Source organism: Anabrus simplex, chromosome 6 (genome assembly GCF_040414725.1).
Source record: "Anabrus simplex isolate iqAnaSimp1 chromosome 6, ASM4041472v1, whole genome shotgun sequence".
In the NCBI taxonomy this organism is placed as follows: domain Eukaryota; kingdom Metazoa; phylum Arthropoda; class Insecta; order Orthoptera; family Tettigoniidae; genus Anabrus; species Anabrus simplex.
The window spans coordinates 205,728,528-205,752,633 of NC_090270.1; the positions used below are offsets into that span (position 1 = coordinate 205,728,528).

The 24,106-nt window shown below is 40.0% G+C and overlaps 1 protein-coding gene across 1 annotated transcript in view; it reads left to right on the forward strand.

Moving 5' to 3' along the window:
• The window catches only part of LOC136875936 (anillin-like), a 332,763-nt gene that overhangs the window by 177,252 nt on the left and 131,405 nt on the right, over window positions 1–24,106 (forward strand). The window contains exons 13-14 of the mRNA XM_068228263.1: window positions 9,078–9,257; window positions 23,424–23,549. Of these exons, the coding sequence (XP_068084364.1) occupies window positions 9,078–9,257; window positions 23,424–23,549 (306 nt within the window). The remainder of the gene's footprint in view (window positions 1–9,077; window positions 9,258–23,423; window positions 23,550–24,106) is intronic.

A 24,106-nucleotide genomic window follows, 5' to 3' on the forward strand; every position in this document is an offset into this window, starting at 1 on the left:
CTCATCATCAATCCCAGTTCTATAGCCACCTCTTCTCAGCCGCCAAGGAGCTCATTTCTGCTTGCCAGCTTCGTCAAGACAGCAGACATCAACACTCATTGAGTGGCCATCTTGAGAGATATTCAGTCTTGTTGCTGCTCATACAGAATAACAAGGAAGCCCAAATAAATACAGAAAAAGGGAAGAAACATTAGATAAATACAGGTGGACAAAGATTAGGAACACAGTGCAAACATGTAAGGAGAAAATGACCCAATAGTGTGAGTATTGGAAAGGAACGAACAAGTGTCTTATGTGAGCACATGCCTGTTTCTGTAATTTTTTTTCTTCCAGGACTTTTTGTGTTTTAGTGTGTCATTGTGCATATGTGTGCAGGGATTATTTAACTGGAACTCTTATGGCCTCTGCTTATTTACATGTTTTCAGCAATGCTTTTAACTATGGTTAGGTTCATTTGAATTACCCTAGTAAATATACCTGTCATGTAAACCACATTTGTCACCTCAAAGTTAGTCAACGGATATGAAATATAATCAGCTAAAAGCTAGGCAGGGTTGCAGTTTATCCCCATCGATTTGAAGTTTAGATAGAACACACCATCATGGAAAACAAAGAAAAAATTTGGAAAAGGAATCAAAGTTCTAACAGAGGAAGTCAGAAATCCAAGATCTGTGGATTTAGCTTTGTCTGAGCCTGCAGAAGATCTAGAGAAATTGCTGAATGATATGAATACAGCCTTGGAGAACGAGTACATGATTAAAATTAATCTAAAAGAGAAAATGTGCAATTGTATTAAATGCAATAAATGTAATCATTATCTAAATGATAATCTAAAATGTCTCAAGTAAGGAGGACATTAGATATTAATATGATTCAGATAACAGATAAGTTATTTAGTACACAGTTCAAAAAAGTAGGGGAACATGTCTTTAAATGTATGCCATGCTCCACAAAGCAATACCTCACTCCCAGGTATATTACCAACTAAACCTTTCGTTCTTTACCGTTGAAGTATACAAAAGACCATTGATGGATTCACGTCCATTTTCAGAACACAAACGGAAATGTCCAAATAGGGGCGACGACAAAGTGATAACAGTCCTCCAGGATGGATATTTATCACAGTTGGAGGGCTTCAGTATGGTGCATGTCCTTCATGAGCATTTATCACAGTTTGGCACCTACGTGGTATGCTCCGTATAAGTCGACGGAGGTCATGTGTCGGTATCAGGTCCCATTCTTCAGTGAGAACCCGTTCGAGGTCTTGGAGAGTCTGTGGTGGAACAGTATGCCCACGAACACTTCTGTCAAGCCTATCCCACACATGCTCGATGGTATTAAGGTCAGGGCTCTTGAATGACCAGTTCTCGCAAGACAGCTCTGGTGATGCACGCTACGTGAGTCCTGGCATTTCAGGGCCAACACTGTGTGCAGCAACCAACACATGCTGTAGCAGTATCTGCTCGATGTACCCGGCAGTGGTAAGATTACCACGGACGACAACAAGATCCATACAGCTATCAATACTGATGCCACCCCACACCATCACAGAACCTTGTCCGAATCAGTCGCCTTCCTGGACATTTGGCATGTACTGCTCACCACGGCGTCTCTATACACGTTGACATCCATCACGCTGTGTCAGGGGAAATCTGGACTCGACTGTGAACAACACAGGTCTCCATTGGCGAAGTTGCCACTTGACGCCGGTACGGGCAGACAGAAGGCGAGCTGCGCAATGTTGCTGCGTTAAATGGGGCACTCGAGCAGGACTTCGGGGTCATAAGGGCACTTCCCTTAACCTGTTCCTTACTGCCTGGTCAGACACCGTGACTACAGTGTCCTTCCTGAGGTCTAGTTACAGTTCTCTGGCAGTTGCTGAACGATGCCGCAACGCACAGATGATCATATATCGCTCATTTTGTGGGGTTGTCATGCATCCACGACCTTGTCCAGCCCTCCGTGTGAAAGGGCCTGTCTCATCGTAGCGAATCCATAAGAGGTGAATAACTGACGGAGTGACATTGAGATACACAGCAACACAACGAAAAGTCATCCTTCCTGGATCAAAATTATGGCCCTTGCGACTTGAACCTCGTTAAGATGTCTCATGGGGTGTGCTGGTTGAAGTACGTGCTCAAATGACCGCAGCAGTCTATGTACCTCACAACGACACACGGACGCACCACTATTCACTTTGTTTTGAGGGTTCACCTGAAGTTTAATGCATGGCTACACCTACAGATGGAGTATAACTTCGATTTGACGTACCCTGAGTAGCTAAGGTCTCAAGGTATGCTGTACGACCATTGGAACCCCATCTACCAAATTAACGTTCATATACCAGACGTTACGAAACATGTTCCCCTTATTTTTTTTGAACTGAGTATATTCCTTGATGAGCTTGGCTGATCAAAGTTGCTGGCCTGAGAAAAGTTCACATTAATAAGAAATTAAAATGAAGGTCCTCATATTCAGTACCATTTAATATTATGTCAAATCACTTATCACTGTTAGGTTAGGGATGCTACCAAGTGCCCGCACAGTGTCAGAAGTTCAATGACAGGAAGATTAAAAGTAAATAACAAGAAAGTTTGCTGCATTTATGGATATCTTCAGCCATGAACTTAAATTTATAATATTGTATAGTGCGAATACAATCAGATTAACACTTCAAAAATATTATGTACACATTACAAATTATTTTACAAAAGAGGTAAAAAAAAAACTCTCAGGCTATAATACTATAATTCACGAATTTGAAGTCCTTTAGTCGAATTTTGTCATGTGTGAAACTGGTATTTCCGTATTTACTCGCGTATTAGACTTTTTTTTTCCTCCCCATTTTAGCAGCTAAAAAAAAGTAAGGGGGGGGGGGGGGTGCAGTATGCGACAACCTTAAATTTTGTGCAGTGAACACATGGCTTCTAAGCTATAAAGAGCTTTAAATTATACATGTAAACTTTCTACGCTATTCTTTAACAAACTTATGAATGTATTTGAGTTATACTGGCTATTTTCGTTGGAAGGCAGTATTTTTAAATGTAAAAAGACAATACATGGTGGACACTACTTTCAGGCCTGCATATAAAGTAAATACAGTCAGTTTTAGTTACTCATATAACGTCATTTGTTTCATCTCGTTAATTCCTCTGATTAGGTTGATGTTAGGAAGGGCATACGGTCGTAAAAACTCGCTATGGAGGGATAAGGGTATCGTATTATCATGTTATGCAATATTGATACAAAAGAACTTATGGGCAGTCTCTGTCAATGGAGCAGCAGGCCTACCACACAATAAACTTGAGTAAACCTAATCACTGCTTTCATTTGAATTATTGTCTTGTGCAGCCAGCTTCCTTGCTACCGGCATGTCGTCATTCCAAATGACGTCATCTTCACTGCCATCTCGTCAGTCACGCATCAAGAGCATTCAAGGTCCTGTCTTTTTTGAAACTATTAAAAATTGTTTTGTTCCCGACTATAGAGTCCATACTGTTAGGATCTATTCCCAAGTGGTTTGTGGAGATAGTCTCTGATATTCCCAGTTTGTGTATGTGTAGCAGAAGCTACTTCTTCCGAATAAAGCCGTGCTGTAAAAAGCGTGCCAAGCAACCAGCTGATAACTAGCATATGTTACGAGTTGTACTTCCGAATGTAATACATAGTGACTGGAAGCGTTCTTTGGATAACGGCTGCTGCTGAAAGTCAAACTCTTATTTTTTTAAGTATATTTCATGCTTGTTCTCCACATTTATCACATCAGGATTTACCTAAACTGGTGTAAATGGGATGAGAGGGACTGTTCTGTTTAGGTTAGGGATGCTATCAAGTGGCCGCATAGTGCCAGAAGTTCAATGATGGGAAGATTAAAAGTAAATAACAAGAAAGTTTGCTGCATTTATGGATATCTGCAGGTGTGGCAATATGTTTTATTATCATAATGTATAATTTTGTATGATTGCTGTATCCATTTTTTTTTTATTAACGCTAGTACCATGTTTTGTTTGGCATCTCCGAAAATCGTTAGCTGGGGGTGTAAAATTATTATTATTCATGAGGTACGTTGGCAAGTAAATCAATCGTTATGACTGAATTGTTTTGATAACGTTTTGAACCTACTTCTCTCCAAAAAAAAACCCTCTCTATCAGCCTGAGCTACGAGATATTAAATGATCACTTTGTTCATGATCTCGCCTGCTATATTAATAGGAACAACTATGAATATTGCTTAAGTAGAGTAAACTCATTTCCACATCCCGGGGTAGTGCAACTCTCTTTAAACAGGCTCCAGTGGAAGAGAGCTGCATGTAACATTTTTACCGCATATCAACTTTCCTTCCCTTCATAAATCTCTGGCAATATGGTGCCGGGAATGGAACTCACACTCCCGAGAACCGCAGCTAATTTTTCTAACCAGTACGATGACATTCTTAACTACAGAACACATGTGTGTGTGTGTGTGTGTGTGTGTGTGTGTGTGTGTGTATATATATGTGACTGATGCGTGCTTGCAATGCGCGGGTCGTATACGAAATTATTCACCTATTTGTGCGACACCATCAGAGCTGCAGTAGGTCTACGCTACTGCGGTGGACATTTCTTAACTACGGAACACAGATGTACCGCATGACTTCGTTACGTGTTTTCATTGCGTGGGTCGTACGGACTGACCTATTCACAAATTTGCGTGATGTCATCAGAGCTGCAGTAAGGCTTGTACCCACTTCGAAGCAGAGTCACTGTTCTTCTCTGATAATTTACGTTGGGGGCTCTTGTATGCAAGATTTATTTATTTATTTTCTTCATCTAGAAAAGCCGGAGGGGGGGGGGGGGGAGGTGTCTAATACATGAGTAAATACGGTAAACTAAAATGAACAACACTAATAAGTAACCTCTATACATGTACAATTGAAATATTAAAATTGGATCTGATCTGTTACACATACAATATTAAAATTGGAGCTGAGTTGTTATACTGGTGTTGAAAATTAAAATAAACATCTAGTGTTCTAGTGATAGACACCGTAACAGCAGACCTCCACCGTCCTTTGCCATGGATGCTTCTATATACAGACAATATCATGCTGGCCTCTGAAACACGGGTTGATCTGCAAAACAAACCCAAGAATGAAGCAATCAACTTGCACAATACACCTTGCGTCTCAATAAAAAGAAGAGTGAATGTATGAAGTTGGATCCACAACCAATCGTAACCATTCCAGTAGACGGTGTGGACCTGTCTTGAGTGACAAGATTCAACTATCTTTCCTCCACGATCACTGATGACAGCCGACTTGTCGAAGAGGTCAATGTAAGGATATCCACAGCCTTGATGAAATGGCAAATAATGACCGGTGTCACTTGCAACTGCAGGATGAAAGATAATCTCAAATAAAAAATCTGTTGGATTATCACCTGAACAGTGGCAATGTATGGTTGCGAATTTTGACCGACAATGTTGATTGATATAGATGTTGATTCCCATAGGGAACGTTGATTGGGCGTCATGGAGACTAAGATGCTGAGATGAATAGCTGACGTCACTAAACTGGATTACGTCTCCAATGAATACTGTACCGGGAGGTAAACCTCTACACCGCACATTTAAATGTTGCGCCAGTAAGAACTCCACTACTGGAGAAACAGTGAACTTGAAACTTTACCAACTTATAAATTTTCTCTGAAGATGGCACCACTAAAATTTAGTGATTATGAAGTTGCTAGTACTGTGTGAATTTCTATTTGTTTTTTTCTTCATTGATCAAGAAGAGTGGACATTCTGTTATAGATGTCACTACAAAAACTCTGATCGTGCACCCAGGTGCGAAGTGAAGGAACTTTATCTGAAGAAATTTTGTATTCATAAGTTTGTTCTTTACTAAATTATGTTCTTTCAATTTTGGGTTGGCAGTATTGTTGTTTTCTTTCCGCCAGTTTTGAATTCAGCCAATCCCTAATTTCTGTAATTAATTTTCGGCCTATCACAGGCTTCTTCTTCTTCGATTTGGTGTGTAACTTAAAGCTAACCAACAAAAGTAAGAGGTTGTGGCTTAATTATTCATGAAAGGTCTCGAACTTTCCCCAAGGGTTTATAAACTGAATTTTCACAGCTCTTGGCCACTTGATCAACATCTAACTAAGTGTGTGCATGTAAAGCAGGAGGCGGGAGGTGTCTCTTTCTTCAGGCAGCAGTTCTTCAGTAAGGTAATGGCCGTTTAACATCTTTATTTCTTGTTAGCTCAGCTGTTTAACCAGCGGGAAAGATCCGAAACTTTTACCATGTAACCTACTTTTCTAAAAATGTAAATTTCTGCCGGCTTATGTAAAAACTTCATAAAATCTTTAACTGTAAATAGAGATAGAGAGTGATACACCCTCTCAAGCTCCCCTTCATTTTTGGGTTTGAGGTTCTGCATTTGTTTCTATTATGTACTAAAGTTATCTCCATCCGTGCAACCTCAGTAGTTTGGGATTAGCCCCTGTTTCGTTGGCCTAGTGCCCTATGGGTTTTAAATTTCTTTTTGCGAGCTCAATCTTTGACTCCATTCCAGTTGTACTTGGGCCATTTATTGAACCTGTTCTTTTTCACTAAAGCCCCATAGGTTGGGTACTAGATACATCTGTGTAATTAGATTGTTATTTGTAAATAGTGCCTGGTAAGGCCAGTAATTATTACATGTTTACATTGTGTTGCCTTGAGTAGGCTGGGAACACTGAGAGCACATCAGCTATTTTCAAGTATTGTAAGAATGCCTCTGGGAGGCTTTTGTAATTAGGAGCAAGTGCTCCGTGTATTAGGGTATTTCTGCTCTTCGAACGAATTAGTGTTTGTAATGTTGTAAAGCTAAGGACTTGAAGCCCAAGATCTGTTTATACCATCTATCTTGTCTTTACTAGACCTATTTGTTGATTCTGGTATCTGTTACATTGTTATTTGATGATTTTTAAAAAAGAAAAGAAAATATAACCTCTCTTAAAATTTTAAATTAACTTTGACTTTGTAGTTAGACCCATTCATCCCGGCACCTTCTTTCCCCTCTGCTAGTCCGCGGGTAACCCCGTAACAAATACATCAGAAAGAGATTTGGCCTTGCATTGATTCAAGACAGAACGCGCGAGAGTCGTCTAAAACGGTTTGGACATGTACTAAGGACAGGGGCCGACACTATCGCGAAGACGGATTACATGTGAGAAGTTGCTGGTAAGAGACCAAAAGTACGACCCAAACAGCGATGGGCCGATATTCTTCACCGAGATCTGAGGAGCGTCATTTTATACCCTGACATGACCCAGGACAGTGTAGTTTCATGTACATACCATATGACAAATAAGATAATGTTCAAGATTTTCGTTGCGCTACGTTAAAAATATCCTTTTAATGGAGGTTCCTAAGATGCTGGATTGCTGTTCTATGTTAGAGTTGTTTTTTATAGTCATAAAATGCTGGTCGCAGTTCATGCATAGAAATGCGATTGAAGTTGGCTCTACAAATACATCGCAGTCCATTCTAAGTTCGAGTGATCTTCTTAAGATATCAAATGTTTGAGTTGTGTACAAAAAATTATACTTTCAGTTCACGTGAATGTGCAACGTGATGTTAGAAAAGGTTCTTCTGTATAAAGAATCTTGCTTTTAAAGAGTTGCTTTTGATAGAGGTTCTTAAAACATTGGTGCGCTGCAATATATTGAAAGCTGCTTTTGATAATAAAAAACCGTAGGTTGCAGTAGGTAACGCATAGATAGGCGATCGAAGCTGGCTCTTTAAATACGCTGACATCTGTTCAAAGATTAACTGAGCCAAAATCAAGTTGTGTTCTTAAAATATTTGGGATGTGTACACAAAACTATACGTTCAGTTCACGAACTAGACAGTCTGCTGATCGAGCTCATAGTGCCCACACACTTGCAAGGCCTTTGCATCCAAAGTAAGTCACTTTTAATGTCAACATTGGCTTTTCATTTTGTTGTGTTGCCTTTAGTAACCTTACATTTAGTTTTTCTTACAGACAAATGAAAAAGTCCAATTTAACATGGCAGGCTTGATCTACAAATAATATAATTGTCTGTTAAGATATTGTATTGGATAAGCAGACTGTGTTAACACTAAGCATAACAACTTGAGACCGAAGAAGGGGTGGTGGGATTATGAAACACCATAAATGCCACACCAAAATACATTAGATCAACAGTCAGTCAGCTCAATTATAACATACCACATACAAATGTTTTATAGAATTTGGACATACCATGAACGATTTTTATGTTTGAACTTTTAATAAATGTTGTTTTATCGTAATTTTATCCACAATATATTAGGGCATAAAATAATGTTAAATAAGGTCTTCAAATGCATGTGATTTTATCCATAAGCTGAAGAGGGGAATTTTATATTTCTCGAAACATATATATGTGTGTGTGTGTGCGCGCGCGCGCGCGCGCGCGCGATGATTTAAATATATAATACATATTTGAATTGTATCGACAAGGCAGACCTAGACATAATTAATTGTAGTAATTAAGTCAGTACGGACTATTGGTGGCCATTATGGTCAATCTAATAGAGACTGTGTATATGTCTGGTGAAAGAAAGCAGTTTGATGAGCATTGAAGAACATAACCTTTGATAAAATCTTCAAATACACTGGTGGAAAAAGTCATTTTAATAACAAACAAAACCAAACTACAGCATCATCCAGTGAAATATTTCAAGAATTCCTTATTCAGGTTTTGAGAAGATAATTTAATAAGGGAATTCTTTAAAGTGTGTGTGTGCGTGCGTGCGCGCGCGCGCGCGAAGGTGAGCATTACTCTGACAAAAAGTGCATGTTACAGTCCCCTTGCCTTGTTCTGTGATTGTGTGTAGTTGTCCTACAGAGAATCTCTGAAGGGTTTGGGAATGATGAAATTAACTTTCTATAAATTCCAGTCGGCCAGGAAATGTACATTCAAATGTGTGCAGCATGTAGAAAATTTTGTGTATGACTAGATTTAAATTTTATTTCAATGTATAGATTACCCTTGAGTAGTTTTTTAGGTATGTATTTTGATTAGATTGTTCTGGTATAAACTTTCAGAAATCACATCGCAGTCCCTTAAAAAAAGAATCTCCCACAACAACCCAGTCGCAGAGCTTCCGATACACCAGAGGGAAGTCCGCAAGTCCTTCGAAACCTATTCCGACACATGTGATTGAGGGAGATCAACAAGTACCTCTCATGCACACTGTTAGTTTCTATCGTCGGCAGCAGAATATGGTGAGTTTTAATGCTCTTTACTGTATATTGGTAATTAAGCAAAACTTGAGTTTATTTCTGGTTACTTGCCAGAGGATTTTTTTTAATCATCATCAGTGTGCAGTTCTAGTGTTATGGGATTTTAAAATAATCATCGGCGGGCTGAGTGGCTCAGACGGTTGAGGCGCTGGCCTTCTGACCCTAACTTGGCAGGTTCGTTCCTGGCTCAGTCTGGTGGTATTTGAAGGTGGTCAAGTATGTCGGCCTAATGTCGGTAGACTTACTGGCACTTAAGAGAACTTAAAAGAACTCCTACGGGACAAAGTTCCGGCACCTCGGCGTCTCCGAAAACTGTAAATTAGTTTGTGGGACGTACAGCAAATAACATTATTAACATTAATCATAATAAACATGTCCCGTATCTTAATAACGCCACGTCCAGACCAATTTGGTTCCTCGCCGTTTAACTCGTACCTTTCCACTCCTCATTATTACCATGTCATGTTATTTCATAACCAAACCGTTTCATCATAATCTGGATTTTTGTGGAGTTCTCATTCTGTTAGATAGAATTTGCATAGTCTGATTCTTGGCTAGTCGAAGTACTTTTAATCCATGGAATAACGTTCTCATAGCCTCGTGAGGCCAGCTGGAGGAGCTGCTTGACGTGAGAGACAATAGAACTAGTCAGGAAAGATAAGCTACCCGGCCGAGCAAAAATGCAGAACACTTTCAGTGTTACAAATAAACGGTGTATAACTTTTATACCAGGTTTATACACTGTTTATGTACAATTTGTTACTAATAAACTGTGTATAAGCCCCTTATGTATACATGTGTTATAGTTATTCACTGAATTACTTATACAGACCGTGACCCTTGTATAAGCGTTGTATGGCAGCGAGTGACAAAAAAGAAGAGTGATCCGTTTATTTTAGTGGCATTTACTGTCTGCGGTAATATAATCGTAGTGAAATATCCGACTTAGCCATTGAGCACACATCGAAAAAATGGAAAATAACGATCTCCACGATATTTTTAACATACAGTAGAAGACAGTACATTTTCAGGTTAGGGAGGTTGGAAATGTTCGTTAAATTAAACTCTAAAAGGCGGAGTACATATTTCTCTTAGATGACCCAAGTTTAAAAATTAAATATCGATTTATGAAGGAGTATGCTCGAATTGTAATTAACACCGTCAGAAATGACAATGAAAGATCGTGGAGGTGGCTTTTTATCTTGCGAACTTCAGGTTCTCACAGCACTACGGATGTGAGCATGGAGAGAGGTTATTAATCATTATCAGTGACAATTATTACTATGGAACACTCATTCTCTTTGCTATGGAATGTTTCTTCTTAATTTAAGGATCCATTGTGCACCCTTCTGCCTTTGTTGTTTGAACTAATAACTCCCACGCACAAGCACACACTCGCAAACTATCACTGAATTCTATTTGATCAATAAAATGAAGGTTAGTGCAATAAACTGTCTTCTGATTAAATACACTGACTGACAGAGCAAATGCAACACCAAGAAGGAGTGGTCAGAACTTTATGCCAATTGCAGGGTAGACTGACGTCACTGAGGTATGCTCATGATGTGAAATGCGTCGCTGTGCTGCGCACGTAGTGAACGATAAATGGGACACGGCGTTGGCCAATGGCCCACTTCGTACCATGATTTCTCAGCCGACAGTCATTGTAGAACGTGTTGTCGTGTGCCACAGGACACGTGTATAGCTAAGAATGCCAGGCCGCCGTCAACGGAGGCATTTCCAGCAGACAGACGAATTTACGAGGGGTATGGTGATCGGGCTCAAGGGCAGATTGGTCGCTTCGTCAAATCGCAGCCATACCCATAGGGATGTGTCCACGGTGCAGCGCCTGTGGCGAAGATGGTTGGCGCAGGGACATGTGGCACCTGCGAGGGGTCCAGGCCGGCGCAGCCCGAGTGACGTCAGCACGCGAGGATCGGCGCATCCGCCGCCAAGCGGTGGCAGCCCCGCACGCCACGTCAACCGCCATTCTTCAGCATGTGCAAGACACCCTGGCTGTTCCAATATCGACCAGAACAATTTCCCGTCGATTGGTTGAAGGAGGCCTGCACTCCCGGTGTCCGCTCAGAAGACTACCATTGACTCCACAGCATAGACGTGCACGCCTGGCATGGTGCCGGGCTAGAGCGACTTGGATGAGGGAATGGCGGAACGTCGTGTTCTCCGATGAGTCACGCTTCTGTTCTGTCAGTGATAGTCACCGCAGACGAGTGTGGCGTCGGCGTGGAGAAAGGTCAAATCCGGCAGTAACTGTGGAGCGCCCTACCGCTAGACAACGCGGCATCATGGTTTGGGGCGCTATTGCGTATGATTCCACGTCACCTCTAGTGCGTATTCAAGGCACGTTAAATGCCCACCGCTACGTGCAGCATGTGCTGCGGCCAGTGGCACTCCCGTACCTTCAGGGGCTGCCCAATGCTCTGTTTCAGCAGGATAATGCCCGCCCACACACTGCTCGCATCTCCCAACAGGCTCTACGAGGTGTACAGATGCTTCCGTGGCCAGCGTACTCTCCGGATCTCTCACCAATCGAACACGTGTGGGATCTCATTGGACGCCATTTGCAAACTCTGCCCCAGCCTTGTACGGACGACCAACTGTGGCAAATGGTTGACAGAGAATGGAGAACCATCCCTCAGGACACCATCCGCACTCTTATTGACTCTGTACCTCGACGTGTTTCTGCGTGCATCGCCGCTCGCGGTGGTCCTACATCCTACTGGGTCAATGCCGTGCGCATTGTGTAACCTGCATATCGGTTTGAAATAAACATCAATTATTCGTCCGTGCCGTCTCTGTTTTTTCCCCAACTTTCATCCCTTTCAAACCACTCCTCCTTGGTGTTGCATTGTCACTGTCAGTCAGTGTATATAGGATAAAGTGGTAAACATTGATTAAATGGATAATGAAGACATTCCTTCAGCATTTATTACAAGTTGTATTTTTTGTCCTGTGAATGTATACACCTGTGTAGAAAGCAGAAATCATTGCTTATAAGACTGGAACACCTTAAACTTGCAGTTGTTTTTATTTATTTTTCATTTATTTATTTGTATTTCCAAATGGAGTGGCCATGCTTGGTAGCGTACTACAGCTGTGGAACCAAGCTCTGCATTCAGCAGATGAGTGGGTTCAAATCCCACTGTCAGCTGTCCTAAGAATGGTTTTCTTTAGTTTCCCATTTTCATTTTCAGGCAAATGCTGGGACAGTTCACTTTCATAGGCCACACTTGATTCCTTCCACTTCTTTACCCGATTTTATTCATCATTATTCATCTTTATGAACTCTGAACTGAAGTTCTCATTATGGAGAGCATCTGGCCATGAAAACATGCCATATACTTCCATATTTTCTCATCCTGACCCTGTTTCAAGATACTGGAGTAAGGGTTAGATGTTCAGTTATTTATTAAGCATGTGGCTTTTCGTGTCGGGAGTTACCGAGGACATGTTTGGTTCGCCTGGTGCTGGTCTTTCTATTTGATGCACACAGGCAACCTGTGCATTTGAGTGTGAGATGATGATGATGATGATGATGATGATGATGATGATGATGATGATGATGATGATGATGTAAGGGGTGGCTGAAACCGAGTAGGCACATAGCCTATTTCTGTCGAATAATTCCAAGTGGTCTGCTCAAGGATTAACATCCTCATTCAACAGATTAATCATCTTCAATGGCATCAAATGCTCGCGGTGTGGAGAAGTTTGGAAATGTATCCAGGCTTTTGGCATGCAATAAATATCCTAGAGAGAAAAGAAGCATACCAGGACTGTAATAAATGGAGGCACATAGTTTTTAAACAGCCTACTTGCCTCGCTGAAAGCAATTCATGATGATGATGATCAAAGGAATTTCAAATTTTAGAAGCAAGGGTTAAATAGTAGCAACTTACAAAACAAGTGACATGACTTATTTTACAAGTTATATGTTAAGGTTGCCTGCCCCTAAAATAAAAGCGTGATTGCACTGAAAAGCACTTCTTCGATTAAATTAAATCTTTAAAGATGCGATACTGCCTCACAAATTTAATTACTATTGGAAAGGTTAAGTTGACATGTTAAAGAATATAAAACTTACATTATCCCGTTACCTAGGCTGGAACTCCCCCTCGGAGTGTGAGCTCGGAACAGAAACGTCCGCCTTGACAGAGGACCAAGAGAATCGACAATGCTAGTTTTGCATCTTAGGCTATAACCCCCCATATGCACATGTCCCTTTCCAGAACAAGGCAGTCAAGCAGCCAATCACATGCAGGATTCGACTGGAGCATACTACGCATATACCTAACGTGAAGGTGGAATGTTCTCACACTCTCCAACAGTTGCCAGAACACCTGAACTGAGGTTTCTTTCTGACATCATTCTCATGCTCTCTGATGTTCTAATGAATACCAGAAACAACTGCAGAACAAGGATTCCCCTATTTATACGTGCAACCCCCAAGATAATTTTATATGCATGTTATAAACTGACAAGGAAATTAGACAGAAGTACATGGATATGATTAGCAAAAAGTCCCAAACAATGGACAGTAAGCAGGTTCAGGATATAGAAAGAGAATGGGTGTAGTGATGGCACATTCGATTCATTTTACTGAATCGATTCATTTGATTCTGTTCACGTTACTGAATCGATACATTGATCCGATTCACGGCTCATTGGTCACCACTCCTACTGCATCTGTGTAGTATGTGCTGGTAAGGCAGCAGCAACAGCATTCAGTGCTCGCAACTGCCATCTGGTCTTCATACTATGAACTCCTTTCTTAGAAAAAATGCTAGTTACTCTAATACATCGAAGGTTTCCAGCGACACAGGGTGGGAAAGGTTAGGATTAGGAAGGTAGCAGCCATGGCCTGAATTAAGGTACAGTCCCAGCATTTCCTGGTGTGAAAATGGGGAAACTACGGAAAACCATCTTAACGGCTGCCGACGGTGGGATTCGAACCCACCATCCCCTGAATGCAAGCGCATAGCCACGCGATATTAACCACACGACAACTCGCTCAGTCATTTTTGAAAATATGTATTTTTCTATCAGCTGAGGGTTTTTTTAATCATCATATTTTGTATAGGCTAACCGGGATGTACAGTAGCCTGCTGGTTTTCTGATTCAACATACTGTTAATGCGTCTGTCCACATATGATTGAAGTCTTGTGCAATGATGTGACATGTGAACTGAGAGAATACTGAGCCGTTCTTCCCAATATAAAACAGGTACTTTTGAAAGGTCATGAGCATGACTCTTAGTCATAGGGCAGGCTAGAGTCGAGTTTAATTGTCAAATGTCAACTAAGTTATAATACTAAGATTCATTAAACTAATAAATAGTATAACCTAATAGCCTACCTACTTACTAGCTACTTCAGAATTATGTTGTGACTACCTTTTTAACACTGCAAATAAATCCATCTATTATTTAAACCTCCCTGTAAGAAGAGGACAGTGAATGCAAATGGGTATTATTTTAAAATGAGCTGAGCTCGAGAGTCCATTATAGCATACGATTCTTTCAGTGTAGCATGGCTCACTGTATGTCTCGCTGCAGCAGAAGCTCGGCTCTCCGCGTGTCCAGTGAGCCGATAAGGAGCCGTGTGTACCATGTGTCTCACTGAGCCGCGCTCGTTCACGATTCTTTCGATGTGCCATGATTCACTGTCTTGCTGCAGCGCAAGCTCGGCTCCCCGTCAACGTCCACTGAGTGTCCCACTCAGCACTGTCCGCTGGGAGTAAGCTGAATCGTGTGCCGTGAGCTGAATCAATTCACTCGGACACTTCAATGAATCGATACACTGCTTCGAATCATGCATTCAGTAGCCAACACTAAATGGGTGGTGTACAGGAATGCTGTAGTAGAGACAGCAAGGGAATGCCCAGGAACAACTGTGTGTAAAGCTGGGATAAAGCGAACATCTTGGTGGAATGATGAAGTGAGAGCAGCTCGTAAATATAAAAAGAAGGCGTATCAGAAAAGGCTCCAAACAAGGACTGATGCAGACATGGAATTGTACGTACATGAAAGAAACAGCGAAACAAATACTTGTTGAATCCAAAACAAAGTTGTGGAAAGATTTTGATAATAACCTGGAAAGGCCAGGTCAAGCAGCAGGGGAAACCTTTCTGGACAGTAATAAAGGATCTTAGGAAGTGAGGGAAAAAGGAAGTGAATAGTGTTTTGGATAATTCAGGTGAACTCATTCCCTGAGAATCACAGGACAGTTGAAAGGAATATTTTGAAAATCTTCTCAACATAAAAGGAAATCTTTCTGCTGGCGTGATATTGGTGAAATTATGCTTGATGAAATGGAAAGAATGGTTAACAAACAGTATCATAAAGCAGCAGGAATTGATGAAATTAGACCTGAAATGGTGAAATATAGTGGGAAATCAGGGATGAAATGGCTTCATAGAGTAATAAGATTAGCTTAGTATGTTAGTAAGGTACCTTCTGATTAGACAAAAGCGGTAATTGCATCTATCTACAAGAAAGGGAACAGCAAGGATTGCAACAACGATTGAAGTATCTCATTGATCAGTATACCAGGCAAAGTGTTCACTGACATCTTGGAAGGGAGGGTGCAATCTGTGGTTGAGAGTAAGTTGGATGAAAACCAGTGTGGTTTCAGACCACAGAGGGGTTGTCAGGATCAGATTTTCAGTATGTGCCAGGTAATTGTAAAATGCTGCAAGAGGAATATACACTTTTATGTTTCCTTCATCCAGAGTAAGCATATGTCAGAGTACCGAGAGAAAAGATGTTTGCCGTACTGGGGGACAGTGGAATTAAGGGTAGATTAATCAAAGGCATTTATGTTGAGATTTGGGTTGCAGTGAGAATTGATGGTAGAATGAGTTCTTGGTTCAAGGTATTTACAGGTTTAGACAGGGCTGTAAACTTTCACCTTTGGTGTTCATAGTTTACATGGATCATCTTCTGAAAGGTATAAAGTGGCAGGTAGGGAATCAGTTAGATGGAAATGTAGTAAACAGTCTCGCCTATGCTGACAACTTGGTATAATGGAAGTTTAAAATTAACTTTTCCAAGACTAAATTGATTCGGTTCTAGCTATGTGAGGTTATGCTTAACCCATTCCAGTCTGGGCCTTAATATCCCTAACAAACGTTCTGAACTGGGCATTTTTAAGGATCTTTAAAATATTATATCTCTGTACCTTTAGGAGATATTGACATGATTCTTTTTTCTTTATGCTTGTTTGAGCATCTAATTTTCAAAAGCGCTCTTTGTATCATGTCAACTATCACTTGAGATTTTAAAATTGTTTATATATTATACCATATTATACCATATATTATATATTATACCATGTTTTGCGAAAGGTCTGACGGATAACGAAGCAAGTACATTTTTCTGAAATACAGTAATATTTACCCTATTTTGCTAATATAAAATGTGCATTGCAATTACAAAACAACAACGATAATAAGTACGATATAAAAATAATAATTTTTCAATATTAATAATAATAATAATAGTAATAATTACAATAATGAAAATGGGTGCTCTTATGAAATTTTATTTTAATTGATAAATTTTGTTAAAAGTTACTCAAATGTAAAATTATTGTTCCATTTACCACAAAAGACTTCTGAGAAAGAGAAAATACAGTCTTCTAAACAGGCAACTTTACAAATATGTAGACAATCTTACGTATTCACGCAAATATGAAATACGCGGGAACATGAGCTAGTCGGAACAAATATTTCAGATTCCCTATGGGAATCAACATCTATATCATAACATGAGCTAGGCCGTAAAACGAACTCCAATCATAATGAAATGCAAGAAGTTGTTTCGAATTCATATGTCAATAATATGTTCATTTGCGCATAAACTTATAATATATCATAAAATATCGAAAATATCACTTTCGTCAAGCACATGTTTGCCGCGAGAAGCCATGTCTTAGAGCTCACTGAGTGACAACATCTGCTGATGCATGCTCTTCAAATATATCGTAAATTCTCTGACTTAGACATATAATACTGCCATCTGCTTAAATACTCTCATAACTAATACATTAGGAAACATGATGTAACCACCAGAATGCGTGCATCTCTCGTTCTCAATTTTTAGCGAATTGTCAAACCTTACTACGGGCTATGCCCGCAGCGCGTCCTGGACATAATTTCGGCCGCTGCGAGCTATGGCAAGCTCCACTTGCAAATTTGTGTCCCAATCTTCATGAAAAAACTAGGTATTGCAGTATATACTCATATCCAACATAAAACATGATTCATTTCATTCTATCAGTTGTGCCATCTCGTAGTCTTCTCTTTTCAAGAGATCTCAGGTAGGGAGAGCTGTTTCGTTTCAGCTAGAAGGGTGTTGCAGACCAACAATAAAATCATGTAAGATACACTACTGTTCTTATAAAAGTTGGGGGCAGGGATGTAACTAGTCCTTTCTGTGCAGAGTGATAAGATAGCTTGAGCAGGTAAAGGCTAGAAATTTATGGAGGAATGTAGTGTCTTGTCTGTTTAGACATTTTTATGGGTGGTATTGGATTTTGTAACTTTTTTGCTGATTTGATAATTAGTTGCTCCGCTCATCTTTGAATTCTTTCCAGCTTGCTCATATAGTTATCAGTGGTGGAGTGCCAGGCAGGAAGACTGTACACTAGTACTAGCCTTACCACTGATATATAATCTGATATATATAGGCTCTGTCAGAAGAATCTAAGAATCCTAAAAGCCTTGGCCCTTATTTCCTCGACATATATCTTCCACTTCAAAGCACTACTGACTTTTAATCCTAATATTTTTAATGCTATTCATTTCAAAATAATGTGACCTCGCATTGTGCGACTATGTGGGGCATTTTGTCCAGCTCTATTTACACACGTACGCATCGCGCAGCGCGCGCGCGCGCACACACACACATACATATATAGTTTTAGGGACATTCTATTAACTTCACATGATACAGAAACTCAATTTTTTTTTGCATCACTGTCATTTTCTTGTCTGTATTGTTATTATTATGCCTGCTATTCTGCCAGACCATGTCTTATAATGTACATACAGTTGACAGTATACTGTATTACACATATTACACACACAAACACACACACTACAATACTAAACTGTACACATGGTTATGAAAAATTAAATGAAAGAAAAATCAACATATCAAAAATAATCCAGAATAAATAAAATTTTCCTAATGCATCAGTAAAAACAAATTTAGTAAAACTTAGTGATACACAGAATGAAGAAATAAAACAGGAAAGTAGAATTCATGTATTTACACTCAACTTGATCCATCCAAGTACCGCTGCCAACATTTCTTTTTAAACACCGGTTCATGTAGGGTCATTGGGCAATGAATTCCATGTTCGAATTGTAATGATGACAAAAGAATTATTGTAGAGGGTGGATCTATGATTTGGTATTTTGAGGGTTACATTAGCTGGAGCTCTGGTCGGGATGTTATGAATGGTTGAGAGCAACTGGAAAGAATCTGTTAATAGGAGGGTGCCTGTGCTTGTATATTATTTAGTGGAGAAGAGGCAGCAAATGATAGCGATGATGATTTAGTTTAAGCCAACTTAACTCGTGTAACGCAGGAGTTATATGATGAAATTTTGGAATATATGCAACACAGTCATTGGCATGCTGTGATCTTACCCTTGTGCCAAATGGGATTCAATCACACAAGATGACATCAAACAGCCAGCATGCTGGATAGGATAAAAAATGATACTGATATTTGGACAGATGGCGTACTGTGTGTTGGCATGTCATTTTGGTCAAGAAACTGATAGTTCTTATCCATTTATGATAGATCCTCAAAACTTTCTTATTGTAGACGTGGTTAATGGGGAAAGATTTTTGGCACCAAGTCAATGTTGTTACTTCCTTGAAACAACACGGCTCATCACAGGTATTCTTATCATAACGGTATCTTTAATAAATCTTGCAAAATTATTATTCATGGGAAAAATATCAAAACCTAGAAGTTGGGTGGTACAACACAGTTTGCAACTCAGAGGCAACATGTTTTTTCTTTCTCCTTTTCCTCCTCCTCCTTCTCCTCCTTCTCCTCCTTTAAAAAATGAATGAAGCCATTTGCTGCTAATGAAACTAATGATTCCCAACAGTAACTCCAGAAAACCTAGCTATCACTCATGCCGTACTGGGGAAATGGGTAAAATAATTTCCTGTTGTTTTCTTCTTTTGCCATATTGTGCTATTATATTTCTCTCCAACCCACTGAAATTTCTACAACGTGCCTCTCTAACACCTTACTATTCATCACAGGAACTTATTGCAAAAGGGAAGAATATTATTAGCTTTGCTCATACTTCTGTATTACCAAAGTCAAAAGTGACTGAGGCAGGTTAGTGAAAGCATGACGAATATAATAACAAGTGTGATGACTCAACCATTATAACGTGGTAGTTTGTGGACCCGCCACTGGGAGCACTGCGAACGACGGTGTCCAACACGTGCTTCAGTAGACCGGCAAACCATGTGTAGGAAAGTGCTGGAGATGTTATTGTGCGAGATATTTCAAGTCAATAAGTTGAATTTTCTTTGCTTTCAGTTCCTAAACTCAGTTCATTGTGTGTTGTGCACTTAAAGCACGTGTGTTATGTGGCTTGATTAAATTAATAGTTCAACATGCCGTACTGTTTTGTGTCTGGCTATAAGTCAGGCTATGGTAGAGTAGGTAATGGTATTAAATTTCTTTTCACCACCGAAGGATATAAATAAATTTGAAAAATGGGCCAGAGCTGTTCCACGAAAGGATACTGTGTTAATGCGTAATAGTAGAATTTGTCAAGTTCATTTCTCTGATGATTTCATAGTAAAATCAGATAATTTTATAATGAATGGTGAAAAAAATGGTTATGTCTCCTGTGAGATGGAAATTACGTCCAGGAGCGGTGTCTCACATTTTCCCTAATTTTCCGAAATACCTTTCAAGTGTGATTAAGTCCTGTGAAACGTCCAACAGGAGAAAGAATCTAGACACCACTAGGAAAAGAAGAAACAAGATTGAAGATGGGAGTGCATCAACTAATGGAGAATTAAAAGGTCAATCTAATGTTGAACAAAATTTGAGTTATCCTATTGTGCTTTCTGATGCCCAAAAGACCTTTTCATCACCATTCGTTTTAGATTCTAGTCGATACATTTTGAAGTTTTAATTTTAATTTGCTTTTTGTTGCACCTCGTACCATTAGGGGCCAATGACCTAGCGGTTATGCCCCTTTAAACAATCATCATCTTTATAATACCTATTTCAGTGTTCGAAGTGAGTAAATTTCTTTTCGTAAGAAAGGTCTTCCTTGCTCGTGCTAGACTGCATGTTATTTTGTCCTTCTGCCATCGTTAGTTATTATTTTACTACCCAAGTAACAATATTCATATACTTCCTTCCAAGTTTATTAAGTGTTCGCCCTGTGCCCATTCTCTACGTGACAATAATCAAAGTACATTTTCAGTTCTCTCCGAAGTAACAGACTATGGTTCAAGCAATAATGAAGTGTTTTTAACATGCCCTTTGAAAAATATATGCGACATTCTTTTCCAAGCCGAGAAATTAATTCGTGAAAAACTGAACTCAAAATCGATGTGGGGCGAAATATTTTTTGATTGCATCGATTGTATAGACAAAATTTCAGTTGATCCTTCAGGAGTTCGCTGTTGTCTTCAACACGTTATGGATATAATCCCCACTTGTTTATCATTATCTGAAGTGCCGATTTTTCTTCAGTATGAAAGAAATCCGGTGATATTTACAATCTCGAACATCCGCCAAATATTCACGCAAGCTTTCGAAAGTCCATTAACCGAAAAACTGAGTTGGTGTTTGTTTTAATATGCTGGGAGTTGTGTGTTATTATTGTATATGTACACTCGAGTAACTTGTGCTTTTCGCAACATGTGATGAAGGTCGTAGATCTTTTTTTCCGTGTATGATATTTTTGCATTGTTCTCTGCCGTGGTATTTTAATTGTAATCTCTCAATTTTTAAATAAAATACAGTGTATATACTTATCAGTTCCGGGGTAATACGTTTCCTGTGTCACCATTCCTAAGACCAGCTGATCGGTTATGTGGAGCTACCACACTCTAGCGCTGCCTAGCAGGGCGCGCTTGAACTCGTTGAGTCATCACACTTGGTTCTTATATTCGTCATGGTGAAAGTATAATTTGGTCCTTCCCATGCCATTATGTGCCCTAATTAGTATGTGCCTAATCATTGTATCTCACCAAATATGTGGCTGCTTAATGTACAAGGCCTGTCTGAGAAGTAAGGTTACAGTGGCAGTTTTCATTCAAAAAAAAAAAAAAATAGATTTGATGAGTCGTCAACCATAATTGATTTACTTCTACTTGCTTTATGTTTTGACGTAATTGTCGCTATTGTCCAAACATCTTTTAACTCTGGGTACTAGCTTCTGCATCCGACGGACATGAACTTCTACCCACTGCTACCAAAAACACGTTTCCCCTTGATTGTTCATCTCTTCATCGTTGTGGAAGTGTTGATCTGCAAGTTCGAATGAATTGTTTCCTCATGAGCATTGTCCTTCCTACGGAGAATTCATGGCACCTCTTTGCTACACGTTGACTCTTTGAACATCAGCTAGCCCTCACCTTTAGCAAGGAGTAAACATATATCTTCACATTTTTGCAGGTTTCTGAATCGGTGCCATCATTGTTAACACTCGTAAGTTGAACTAGTCTCCGTGTCACAAAGTAATGAAACAAGATATTAGGATCCACCTTTAGTATTGAATAGGTGGATCCTAATATCTTGTTTCTTTACTTTGTGAATCTTGATTCAATACGGACCATAAAAAATTAAATTTTTGATGTTATATAGTCTCCATGTAGTAATGAAGAATGGCCGCAGAAGGAAAATTGAAGTTTAAAGGCCACGAATCTACTACGCTGGCGTAGCAGGGGGAGAGGTAATACTCCCAGGTGGCGGATAGGGGGGTCCTAACCGGCTTGCCGGCGGACTTCAGGGAAATAAATTACCTCTCGCGGACCAAACACACTACCCCCTGCGGGTGGGGGACTCACATGTAGAATACACCCGCAGTATCCCCTGCCTGTCGTGACAGGTGACTAAAAGCGGCAACCAAGGGATGATTGTCTTAGAACCATGAAACTACTTTTGATTAGTACCATCACGCTGGGAACACCATAGGTCGCCTTTACTTGCGAGTAGTACCACTATATTAGGTGCGAAATAGGTTTGTGATTAGTTTAAGCAGTGAATTGGATCTCCGGTGGGTTTCCAGTACCCGTGAGTCGTACCCATGTGAGCAACACCGCGGGTCTGGGCGTTGCCTGTGAGTTGTACCACTCTATGAGTGACATCATGGGTCTGCGTTGCCTGTGATTAGTACCCACTATGTGAGGAACACCACGGGATAGTACGAGTCCCTGTGGTTAGTACACCTAGGTGAGGAACCTCATCGGTTTGCGTTGGCTATGAGTGGCACCATTGTGTGAGAAACACCATAGGTCTGCGTTACCTGTATGACGTACAGTTCTTGTGAGTAGTACCATCATGTGTGGAACACCGTGAGTCTTCGCTACTTTTGATTAGTACCCCAACATGACAAATACCATGGTTCTACTTTACTAGCGACAAGTACCATTCTGAGGGGTCTTGACCTGGATTTTGGACCCCTTTAGACATCAAGCATCCTCGATTCAGTATTGTCTTTATAAGTGGTCCCTTGGTCAGTAATACTATTATTTATGACCTTTTTGAGTCGGATCCACTGGTTTTTTTTGTTTTGTTTTCTTTTATTCATGTCCATCCGTTCATTCTTCATGACATTTTTTATTTGGGTCAGTGGATGATTTTGAACTTTTTGATATCATTTCATTTTGTACCACTAGGGGCCGATGACCTCGATGTTAGGCCCCTTTAAACAACAAGCATCATCATCGAAGCTATAGCTAATGTACACTTTAAAATGTTACCTGTCCACTTACACAGTCTGTTACATTACTCTCTGAACACACCTCTTGGATAAACTTCTAATAATTAAGACAACATGTACTAATGTTAAATTTTGAAAATGTGTACTTAACCTTGTTGCTCATGGTAGCTTGTACTTGTTTTAGTCGACTAAGGGCACTCCTGTAAGGCAAGTTACAAGAAATCCAGAAGTAAACTCTCAGCCACCTGATGAGTCCTCAGCTAATACAGAAATTGCTGTTCGACACAAGATCTCTTCTTTACTTGATGAGGTGAGTATTTTCTTATTCCCACTCATATTGTTTTTCTTGTCCACAATAATTTTGTCTCTGTTGTTTCACTTCAGGGATGATTCAATATTGGCTTCACGTTTCCTGAAATCTTTAGTATATATCATATTTTTGTGTGTACTAGACCATCTCGCGTATTACTGCCCCCCTCCCCGACTTTTAGAGACTTAGATCCCTTCCCCCTCCCAATGCAATTTGTTACGGAATAATAATTTTGCTTCATAGCAGGTACAGGCTGTACTGTAGCTTCGATGATATATAAATAGGTGAATAGTTTCATCCGTCCTACCCGCGCAGTGCAAGCGCACGTCAAAATCATGCATTACGTCTCTGTTTTGAAGTTACGAAATGTCTGCCTACATAGCGTACTACAGCTCGAATGACGTCATACAAATAGTTGTCCGACTCGTTGGCTGAACGGTCAGCGCACTGGCCTTCGGTTCTGAGGGTCCCGGGTTCGATTCCTGGCCGGGTCGGGGATTTTAACCTTAATTTGTTAATTCCAATGGCGTGTATGGGTGTATGTGTTGTCTTCATCA